Below are 12,655 nucleotides of genomic sequence, written 5' to 3' on the forward strand. Positions count from 1 at the left end.
CTAGGGAAGGCGGCACATTGGAATGCGATAGCAGGTGGTGAGCTGCTACGCAATTGTAGGCAGTTGTAGGGGAGAAGTCCACTACAATATCTTGTGAATTATTTTGTATTTATTTATTTTTTTCCATACCATATTATTCTTCCACGGTTGCAGTCAAGCACTGCAATCTTGTCATAATTCAATCTTCACCCTAAATAGTAAGAATAACATTATAACATGGATATTAGAATCACATCTTTTCTTTTCAGGATGACGATGATGCAGGCTTTGAGAAGTGCTATGAACAATGTCTTCGATGCAGTAATGGTTTCTTGGACTCGCTGAAGTAACTTAATGTTAAGCTGCCTGACTCTTGATTTATCAAGCTGCCACACTCCACTTTGTTGACAGTACTGTAATTATTGTTGCTGTCTTTTTTACATTATTTGTAATGTCTTTACATGATTTCAGTTACTGTATTTAGTATTATGATAAATGTGTTTTTAATATTTTTTATGGTGCTTGGAACTTATTTTAGCTTTAATGATTGGAACTTTAACTTGGCTGTCATGGTTATTTAGAATATTCCAGCTACCATTTTTTGCAGTTTTATGTACTATCGTGCACAAAAGTCGTGTCCACTACCCAGCCACAGTGAGGGTTCGAATAACCTGAGTTTGAAGTTACGAAACAGCTGGGGGAAATGCTATGGTCGGCCAACAGATGTCGCCCACTGTAGTGTGTGTGTGTGTGTGGGGGGGGCTGGATGAGAGGCAGGTTGTGTGAGAGTGGAGCATTATCACGAACCATATACACGGTACTAATAACGTGAGAAATGTGACAGAGATGGTATATATTATTGATAAGATTGAATTATATAAGTTGTAATGCAGTGTTACCGAAAGATAAAACAAGGCTGAAGCAGCATAATTAGTATAGTCCTGTAGAACAAATATTACTGCACGAGCAGTATCTCAGGTGTTAGAACAGCAGTATAGAAAATGTTATTTTCTGTGGAGATGTGCAACAAAGCTCCCTGGGCCCCAGCATTTCACCTCCCCACATTATTCCCTATGATGTCACTCGGACATGCATGCTTCTACAACTGTGCGGCATATTCGACGTCTTATGACGAGCATTCATATACAGTATTTGGCATTGTCACTGACACTGATGGCTGCAGTAAATTTAGGGAAAAGCTATGATTTCTTGTAATTGGAAGATTATGGACTCGGGGGTGCAAGACCCTTTGGAGGGTAGGATGGCTGGGGTTTGGGATTATGCATAAGAAGAAAAAGTTACAAACATGAATAAAGGCTAAGGAAAAAGAACCGTTTGGCCTCAACCAGACTGGTGTTAAATTGTTCACTAAAGGGTTGTTTATTTATTATTTATACCACCATAATTTCAAGCTGCCTTTTTAACTACGTTTTGTCTTATAGTTGTTTCTTTATGGTTACGAATTCATGGAGTGCCCTGGGTGCTTATTGTCGCTCAGGTCACTATGATACTTTAAAGAATGGAATATCGTAAAGATAAAAGTGAAATATGCAAGGATCAGGGTGAAGGGCCTTGGTCAGCTAGTTTTACTCAGCGACCACATCACAATTTTGTTGTTATTCCGACAAAGAGATTATGGTAATATTTATTTATATTCCACCCATCCTTTGCTTAATAAATATTTTTGATAATATGCAATATTATATGATTATATACTTATGTTAAAAAGAGTGGAGTGAAAAAGTTATCAGTATTGCAAAATAGTATTCAGACTTAATCTAGGTGACTGTTCCAAGTTCCAACCACTGCCCCCTCATGACCTTGAAAGTCTCTCTCTCTCTGTGTGTGTGTGTGTGTGTGTCAGCCATTGATCTTGACCAGTTCACCTGGCCCATGTGCCCACATCCACCCCCAGAATGACACTGACACCCTACCACTCACTGCACGATGTTGAATGTGTTTCTCATGGTAGCGTGTGTTGGGGGGCAGCCAGCACTGCCTTGTTTCGGCTCCCACTGACCTGAACACCGTTTCATCGGTAAATATAATGGTTCTCCAGTATTCTTCTCTATGTGGAAGGTGTTCCAATGCAAAGCCGAGTCGACACTCCTTGTGAGTAGGTGTTAGCCACCCTTTGTGAGCTGGAATATGGCAGTCGATCCCGGCTTCATGAAGTCGGCGTCTCGTCGTCATGTGATGGCAGTTGAGGCCCAGATTTCTTGTATGCTCCACTGATGTTCGCATTGGATATGCCGTTGCAGCTGCCACGATCATGGCGTCCATCCTTGCCGACGTTACTCGTGGCCTCCCGCTTCGAGGTTTCGTCTCCACTGAGCCCTCTTCCTCCCACCGGCGGATCCACCTCCTAATCGTCTTAGTGCTCCTCCCCACTTCGAGAGCAATGTTCGGCACAGTTGCCCCGGCTCTCCACATCCCGATGATTTGGCCTCGCTCAGCAATCACTGCCGACGAATTTGCTCGTCCTGCAGGCATATCTGAAATGGCAGAGTAATATTATGTTGTGGTAACTGATGCAGGCTTTTATATACTAGAGTAAATTAATGGTATTAGTAACACCTAGGTTAAGTATTATTACTCTGACATAACGTTTTGGTAAATCTTTTTGGATCAACTGCCCAAGAAACCCTTCCTATTTCATGTATTCATAGTGAACTGCAAGTGGATCCTCCCCCCCCACCCCCAAACCTCCACCACCACCCCTGCGACTGAACATTGAACATCATCATCATCAAGATTTAGTTTAACAAGACCACTGACACCCATTTGAGTCTCTCCTAGGGCTGGCCAGAGGGATTAGTTAACATATATTTGTGTTTCTATAATTTAGTGTTATATTGTTTGGAGGAGATTACAGTATTTCAAAAAGGTCAAAACTGAACTTAGGGAAAATTTTGGGGTCTCTGCTAAAATATCTTACATTGTAGGGTTAGTGAAGCACATTGTTCGATACCGATTATAAATAGGGCATTCAATGAGAATATGTTGGACTGTTATTTGTGTTCGGCAGTTGGAGCATATAGGTGGGGCTCCATTAGGGGAAGACATGAGTTGGCCATGCGTCAATCGCGTATGCCCAATTCTTAGACGATTCAGAATAGTTTCGTGATGTCGAGAGGATTGTTTTGATGATGACCAAGGATAAACTGATGATTTGATCATTTTTAGCTTATGACTTGTTGGTTCATTTTCCCAGGACTTTTGCCAATCGTCAAATATTAATTGTTTATAGGTAGTTAGCCTCGCCGATAATCAAAATATATGGTTTTCCACTGCTTTACATATTTCTTTGACAATTTTCAGCTATGACATGTTCGTCCCAGATTACATATAACTGTAATAGGTTACATTACGTTAGGGTTCGTTATATAAAAACGTTTTTCTTCATGTTCATTGAGTCGTTCTGAATTCCATTTCTGCTCAAAATACTACATTACCCAACCCAAACTCCCAGGTTGCAACTGGGGGTGTAACATAACCGAGTAAGGTAATGTGCGGCAAACGCATAGCACATCAAACACCATATTTTTATGGTGAAGTTAACTAAGGAGCTCATATAACAACTGTCATATAATTATAATAGGGTGTCCCACTAATTACAGCAGATATTTGTAGAGGTGAAAGAATATGTGATTCTGAGTATAAAACTTCTATACATATATGGATTTCTTGGTTTCCGTTTAGCCGTGAGGTGGATTTTACAAATTACGCAAGGCAACCATTTCAAATGGTGGAGTCGAGGCGGGAGATAGCGATAGCGAAATATAGGAAAGGGGGAAGAAGGTTTAGTAGTGAAAGAATGTGGGTTAAACAGAACAGACTTTTAGGAGGAGGGAAAGTGTGTGGCCTTCTGCCCACTGCATGATATTGGGTGGTAGGTTGGGGTGACTGGGGCGATGGGAGGGAGGAAAGGATGTGGAGAAAAGAAGGTGAAAGGAAATGGAGGGCCCATCCCTATTTGGGTGGGGTGCACCTCATCTTTAATTTGTTTGGAGGGCCCACTCATTATTTTTTCTGAGTAGGGTTACACTTTTTATTATAGAAAGGGAAATGGATGGAGATAAAGACATGGTGGCTATGATTTTAGGTTGGGGTAGGGGGGTGGTCATGGGTGCTGCTTGTTTTTTTTTCCCCACATATCTTAATCCGGCTCAAGTTACGTGGGATTGACCTTTGTTGTAAAGGTTTTAACTCTAAATACAAGGGGGAGGAGCCATGTCGTAGGTTCTGTGAGTGTTCATTACAGTAGTCCAATTCGTCGCCATGGGTAGAATAGGGGGAGGGGGGTTGGGGAAGGTAATGTGATGGGATGGAAGGGAAGAGGTGGGGGAGGGAGGAGTGAAGTGGGGGGATGGTAGAGGGGGAGTGTGGGGAGAGAATAAGTAGTTGAGTAGTGTTTAGGTGTGGTAACCCACGATGCTCAAATTATGAGGTTTAATAGTTGGGTGGGTAGAGGCTGGGGGGAGGGAGGCTAGGCGCGGAGTTGGAACTCGTGAACGTATGATGTTTAATGCAAGTTATGGAACATTACAGTATCTTCAAACGGGTTTTCACACTATTAATAGGCCATATGTAATCCACCAATAAGGATTACAACAGCACACAGTATGGCTGCAATTGGTAAGAAAAATAAAATATAAGATGGCAAAATTTTTGCCCTGCGTAATTTTTACAACCCACCTCACGCCTAAAGCAAACCGAAAAATGCATATGTGTATAGAAGATTTTCAACTCAATATCACATGTTCTTTCACCTCTGCAAATATCTGCTGTCACTCATGGGACACCCTGCAATAGTATTAGGACGACATGGGCTATGGTGAGAAATTAATGTGACTTACCTGTTGGTGACGACGATGGTAGGAATTAGACCTCAGCATGTTTCAGTGTTCGACATCACCTCCTTCCCCTGGTGTGGGTGGTGCCAACCTTGGTAACAACTTGTGTATTATCCGTGACTACCATAGCTGGTTTACTTACTGGTGTGCCCATCAGTCGCACCGTCGTAGCTGTGAACGGCAGAGATATGGTCGTTGTAGTGCTTTTATTTACCATGCTTAACTATCTTCATGACATTCTTATTGTTATCAGTGATTGCAGAATTCTCAATGTTATGCTTCACCTACACACAGCCTGTTACTAGACTAACCCCCACCTCCTGCTCCCTCCCCTCTCCATGCCCCACATCCCCATCCACACAACACAGGGCGACATCTGTTGGCCGACCATAGCATTTCCCCCAGCTGTTTCGAAACTTCAGACTCAGGCTATTCGAACCCTCACTGTGGCTGGGTAGTGGACACGACTTTTATGCACGATAGTACCTGTATAAAGTATGTACTTGGAATAGGTACAGTACAATTTGTTAAATAAAATTATACTTCTCCCTGAAATTATTGGTTTTATTTCCATTAAATAAGGACTCCCAAGTGTCCAGATGTCTTGTATCGGATAACATAAAGTTTTTGTTTCAGTATACGGTATGTACTTCTATTGCAGTTCAGTGCCACATACACTGAGTCAACTAAATATTTTGGGGCGCCCCTGGGTCTGATGCCCTTCACAACGATCACTGCCTGAGGCAGTGTTATTTGGTAAAGTTGGTACTTCTGATTGTTTGATTCATTGTGTAACCAATGTGATATATACCGTATGTCATGTATAGTTAATACAGAGAAATTAACTGGAATACATAACTAATGAGTGTTTTCAGAATTCTTGGCTCGGTGTGTCATATCGTTCAGTATAACATCGTAAAGGTACAGTTACTGCACACATTAGTACTGGTCCCTATAATCTCTTCTGACTCATATTACAGCTGCATAACATTCAAATTCACTGCACTAAGGGAGTATCTAAGTTTTCCACTGGGTAGTGTCACAGAAAACAGTAAACACTTAGAAGGGGTAATTTGCATGCTGTATGTTGTTTTATACAAATTATACCAGTGTCTGTGCATATAATCTTAAGTCTGTATGCAGATATTGTGAAGGGAGAATCAAGCTACTGTTCCTATATGATGGTTAGGAAGGCCCAATTGGTACGTACTAGTGTAATATTGTGAATAAGTGTAACCGTGTCTGAAGGTTATGTTATTTACGTCTGTGTAAGATTAATAAACATAGCTACCTCAGGTGTCAGATGAAAATATATGAGAATAGTGAAATGGGAAAATGAGTTCTGTATATCAGACATATGTGAAGTTTTGGGGTTGACCCATGAACTATGGTAAGAGGAAAATGCAGTACAGTGAACCCTCACTTTACGCGGTTAATTCAACCCACGGTGGCACGCGTAAAGTGAACAACATAACATATGGGATTAATTGAAATAGAAACCGGGCCGACCCCCAAACTCCACTTTTTCAGACACAATACCTACGTTGTAGTAAAAATAACTTCTTAATTTTATGATGGTATGCACACACAATTAATAATTAAGAGAAATATCAATAATATTAGGTTTTTTAACACATTAGTAGAAAAGATGGCTGGGCACACGGGGATGGGGGGTTGGTTCCAAGGCAGAGGGCAGATTATATATTGGCCCTCACCTGTATCACTTGTATCAATTGTATCACTATGCACCACAGAGGCTTGCAGGGCCTCTTTGTCAAACCCCTCAAAGTCCATATAAGTCCATATCCTCACTATCATTATCACTATCACTGACTTGGGCTGGCTGTGGTGGGTGGCGGGTGAAGAACTCGGTAATGTTTTGATGACTGGGCGACCTTGTGCGCACCCTGCTCGCGCTTCTCTCCGCGTAAAAGGGTACACACACCTCGGAAAGTGAGCATTCCGGTTTCGGCAGGGTACCGCGTAAACGTGGAAACGCGTAAAGCGAGGGTTGACTGTATGTATCTTATTTACGTCTGTGTGAGGTTAATACACATAGTTACCTCATGTGATGAATAGCCACGAACAGCACAGTGATTCGAGAATCTTATGAAACCGGTAAACAATCTCAAAGTGTGGGGATGACCCATACATTGGGAGTAAAGTGAGGTGGATATACCAAGCCAAGAACCAAGGCCTTTGTCTGATGGCCTCAATTTCAAGGTAATGAGATATTAAAATAAATTTATCAGAACCTGACAAATCAAACACTTTTTGTAGTTTGTAATTTAGAATTAAGGTATGTAATTATAAGGCATAAAGTCCACAAGACCTAAGAAAGTGTATGTGTGGGGAACAGAACAAAGACATGGTGATTTGTAAGCATTGGCACCTTTAGGCCTAGGTCCACGTGGAGGCACGGGTGTTCTCTCTCAGTAACCCCGGGGATCTCATACTGACAAGTTCAGTCGTATGTGCCTGTGTGAGTGGTGAAGACCACGGAGAGAGGTAAGTGAGGTCAGAGGGAATGCCCGGTCCAGCAACCACTGTTGTGTTTTGAAGAGTCCGTCTGGTGTCATAGATAATACCATTGTACAACCTCGTCTAAGGATCTCTGGATATTTCACATTTTTAGCACTCTGGGTGTGAAGATGTGTTGGTGTAACTTTGAGGTGCTCACTGTTGTTACTTTTAGCCACCTAATGATACCAAATGCTATTCTAGTCTTGGTATGAGTTTGTGACTGTGAAGGATCTCATCTACCTTACAAGAGTAGAGGGTGAGACGGGTGCCTATTGTGTGTACCTTGGATAAGGAGAGCCGGTCCTAAACTTGGTTAGCCTTTTTTTTATCCTTTTGAGCTGGGGTCAGGAGGCTTCTTCCAAGAGGTAAATGGCTTTTGGGCCAGCTTGCTTGTTTGTCCAGTGGTTCCAGGAGCCAGGATCCTCTTGGGGGAGAACCCTGGTCCTCAGACCTGGCATCTACCAGGTTCAGGGACTCCCCATTTTTTTCTTATCTTTGCCCTCCTCCTGTATCAACTGGAATGGACTTTGTGAAGTCCAGCGTAAACAAATGGAAATGCAATTGGAGGAAAAAATGGAATAATTTTCTGTACAAGTATTTTAATGGTTTATGAACATAATGGTATTGTATTGTTTTCTTCAGTAAACTATAGTCACTTACCAATGTAATTTACTTTGATGCCTTCAGCAAAGAAAACTCTTTAAACATAAGTAAAAATATGTAACCATAGCTTGAACAATGGTAAATAATCTTTGTTATTGAGTCCCAAGTTAGTGTGATGACTTACTGTACAGTACATCAGGGAATTACTAACACCATAGGCTATTTTACTTATGCGAATATAACCTTGGTGCAAAAAGATGAACCCACTGTTCTTAACCACTTTCATCACACATATATATATATATATATATATATATATATATATATATATATATATATATATATATATATATATATATATATATATATATATATATATATATATATATATATATATATATATATATATATATATATATATATATATATATATATATATATATATATATATATATATATATATATATATATATATATATATATATATATATATATATATATATATACCCCACTTAATGTCAATAGAACCCAGAGGGTCCGTGTTAAGTGAAATGCTAAGTGAACAACAGAACATATGGGATTAATTCCAATAGAAACGGCCCCCCCAAACTCCACTTTTTGAAGGCACATACCTATGTTGTAGTAAAAATAACATCTTAATTTTATGATGGTACATGCACACAATTAATACTTAAGAGAAATAGAGAAATACAGTCGCCAAGTTAATGTCCATTCAAATAATGGACTCAACTCCCTCCCCCTCTCACACTACACTGCCGGCTCTTCCCTCTCAGAGAAATTTTTGGGGGAAAACCACTAAATTTTAATAAATAATACCTCAAACTAAAGTTAGGATAATACAATTGACATTGCTGGATTCCTTGTAAGACCAGGAATATTTTGAATATAAATGTCATATATTTTGCACAAAAGATAACATAGTTACCTAGAGAAAAAATTTTATCTAAAATTTGTATGTTTAATGCAAAATATATGATGTTTATATTCAAAATGATCACCAAATTATAAGAATTCCAGCAATGTAAATTATATTCTGACCGGGTAATTTGTATGAATTTTATGAGCTAAAACAAATATCTTCAGTTAATAAAAAAAAAAATAATCTTCACGACACTATCTGTCAATCAAAGTACCCCACCTTGCCTCCCCCCCAACCCTCCCCCCCACCCCCCACCAATCCTCCCTTCAAGAGTTTTTAACATTTAGTATTAAATAATACCTCAGATTAAAGTTAGGATAATATAATTGACATTGCTGGATTCCTTGTAAGACCAGGAATATTTTGAATATAAATGTCATATATTTTGCACAAAAGATAACATAGTTACTCTGAGAAAAATTTTTATCTAAAATTTGTATGTCTAATGCAAAATATATGATGTTTATATTCAAAATGATCATCAAATTATAAGAATTCCAGCAATGTAAATTATATTCAGACCGGGTAATTTGTATGAATTTTATGAGCTAAAACAAATATCTTCAGTTAATAAAAAAAAAAATAATTCTTCACGGGGTAACAGATGGTCGGTCGGTCCCTCCCTCCCCCCCACCCCCCACCAACCGTCCCAAGGAGATGTGTGGGAAAACCAGAATACTTAACTTTTTTGTAATAAATAATACCTCAAACTAAAGTTAGGATAATATAATTGACATTGCTGGATTCCTTGTAAGACCAGGAATATTTTGAATATAAATGTCATATATTTTGCACAAAAGATAACATAGTTACTCTGAGAAAAATTTTTATCTAAAATTTGTATGTCTAATGCAAAATATATGATGTTTATATTCAAAATGATCACCAAATTATAAGAATTCCAGCAATGTAAATTATATTCTGGCCGGGTAATTTGTATGAATTTTATGAGCTAAAACAGGCAGTCAGGCAGGGTGGCGGGTGGGGCAAATCTAAAAATAGCGTCTCGAGCCGGACACTCACCGCGTATATGTGGAAAAAATCCGTGTTAAGTGAAAGTTCAGCTCTGGCGAGGCACCGCGTATATGATAAAACGCGTTAAGTGAAACGCGTTAGGCGGGGTAATACTGTATATATATATATATATATATATATATATATATATATATATATATATATATACACACACACATACATACATACATACATACAGGTTGTGCCTCTCTAGTCCGGCAACCTCGGGACCTGACCGGTGCCGGACCATGGAAATTCACCCTTTTCCTGGATAGATAGTGACTTGTGCTTATGCCTGGAAGCACTAGCACCACTTTCTCTGCGTCATGGTCTCTTTGAAGACATATTGAAGGGTTAAATGTCGTATAGTAGCTTTTCAAATTTCGCGAGTTTTTAATTCTTAACGTATTTTATTGGAACACAAAAAAATAAATAAATAAAAATTTTGACGGCGGAAACATGAATTCCGATGGGTTTGAACGGCCCGCCAACGTGCAGACGACGTGCATAATCGTGTAAACAGCGTCATTTCTCTTATGTACAAAAGATTCATTATTGTTTATTACTGAATGTCTTTTTTATTGAATTAATGTTTATGTGTGCAAAATGAGCAATACAATTCATTAATAATACGGAGAATATTAAAACACACGAGGAAATGACACAGCATTGTTTTCGTTGATTACAAAACCAGTGACTGATTGGTTCTACATATAAAACTGAAGAAAATAAGACCTTGGTTGTAGCTGTAGTAAAATTAATATGGTTGTTTTAAGTAATGTTATTTAATGTGAATAAATGGAACAATAGAAGTAGCTAACGATAATGGTAAAGAAAAAGAGAGATCGCATATGTAAGTGCGCATGCGCACACGTGAAAACATATCGTCATTACTTTACATAAGAATATGAAAGCAACACTTATTTACTGTTCATATATATTTTAATTAATGTTTCTGAATTTCTTTTTATTGAATCAATGTACGTTAGGGGGCAGGGAAAAAACACTTTTATTTGAGTTGCAGGCTGCACTTTTCAGGCATCGTTTGTATGGCTGTAACAAACAACTGTGCAAAATTTCATGCCATTTCATGCATACTTACCCTGCCGCATCGCGAACGACTTTTTGTCAACTTTTAGTGTATACCAAAAATTAGGTGTCATTTAATGTTTTCCAGGATAATGATAAATTTTACATGGGTGACATCGATTTAATTCACATGTTATTTTACAGGTACACCGTATAGAAAATCATTACAAGTTCATATTGAAATTCTTTTTTGTGCGGAACCTTGGCATCATTTTCCTAGACAATAATCTTTGCCTAATATATCCATCTCTCGATTCGTATCCCGTCACTTCAGTGCAAGCTTCAGTCATCACTTTTATGCCTCTCTCGACCGCCTGAGTGCTGTTTGGCCACTTGGGCACCACTAATGGTGTCTCAAGAATGTCATTAACCTGTAGATTTGACAGAGAAGCAATGTAAGGAGGCTCAGTCTTGAGTTCATTCCTCCAGTTAATCATGGAATGATAGTTTTTTGCTTGCCACTTTAGTTTCGGAGTCACCACCTTTCTCCTGTTGACTACAGGTGGCACATCCTCATTCCCATCTCCATCTTTACCCTCCTCATCAGTATAGTTTAACAAATTCTCGTCAACAGCAGCATCAGAATCTTCCTCCTCCTCTTCAGATCTGCCAGTGCATTCTTCCTTTTGCTGATTCTCCTCTCTAATTTTTCTTATCATTGAGACAGCTTTTTCTCTAACAGTCATGTCCTCATCTGCACACATATCAAGAAGAAGTTGATCTGTGTGGGCGAAGTATGCATTTCTCTGGACAGCCTTCTTCACTATCGTCTCCTCCTCACTATTCAGGTGTTTCATATATAGCAGGGACTGGAATACGTTCCTTGAGCCGTGTGTTACGTAAGGGTGTATCTTGATGTAAAACCACATTGGAGCACTGAACTTTATTATTGTAATGACAATTCTTTTCAACTCATGGCTGGGTCTTGATGTTGCTACATACAGCCTGAGGATTCTACTCCATAAGGTGTTCCACCTTGACACACAGGGAGGACCTGGCTCAATAGCAGCCAAGTCATCTTCAACAACACCTGTGATAACTCCTTTACAAATCCTATACAGGTATTTCTGATCCCAGGACAGATCTTTCTCCACTTCATCATTAAACACAGGGAAATCAGGGAAACTGACTGGCTGGAAGGCGACAACTGGAAGCTCAGACAAAGACTCCTTGATCTGCTTTCCAATGGGACCACGCCAATGCTCAGGACCACTTGGTTTACCATCATAGTGATAAAAAACTGCGCGGAAAGGCAGCTCATTTCCGTGAAGCTGACATATGAAATAATGGAGCGGGTGACCAAGTAACATTTCAAGATGATGAATGACTCCATTTTCTGATCCTACATTTACATTGGTTCCATCACAACGAACACACACAATGGGCTGCTGGGTTAGATTTTTCTCCACCAGAAACTTGTGAATAGTTTTGGCAATCTGCTTTCCGTGTCCAGTCTTGGGAGTCACATGTGTGAGATATTCATTGCCAGGCTCAACCATGATGACATAATGATCTTTCACCATCATCCTCGAACTCCATTTCTCAGTCTTCTCATTCTTTATCATCACACGAGTGGCGGTCTTCTTACCATCAAAATAGAGTGACGTCAAATTATCTAAACTAGCCATCTCAATTTCTTGCCTCTTAAATT

General features: G+C 39.4%; 1 protein-coding gene across 1 annotated transcript in view; it reads left to right on the forward strand.

Moving 5' to 3' along the window:
- The window catches only part of LOC121876617 (low molecular weight phosphotyrosine protein phosphatase-like), a 43,343-nt gene extending 42,690 nt beyond the window's left edge, over positions 1 to 653 (forward strand). Inside the window, exon 4 of the mRNA XM_042381891.1 lies at positions 249 to 653. Within this exon, the coding sequence (XP_042237825.1) occupies positions 249 to 329 (81 nt within the window). The 3' untranslated portion in view covers positions 330 to 653. The remainder of the gene's footprint in view (positions 1 to 248) is intronic.
- The last annotated feature ends 12,002 nt before the right edge of the window (positions 654 to 12,655 follow it).

The sequence above is a fragment of the Homarus americanus genome, unplaced genomic scaffold, assembly GCF_018991925.1.
Source record: "Homarus americanus isolate GMGI-L3 unplaced genomic scaffold, GMGI_Hamer_2.0 scaffold28, whole genome shotgun sequence".
NCBI lineage: Eukaryota > Metazoa > Arthropoda > Malacostraca > Decapoda > Nephropidae > Homarus > Homarus americanus.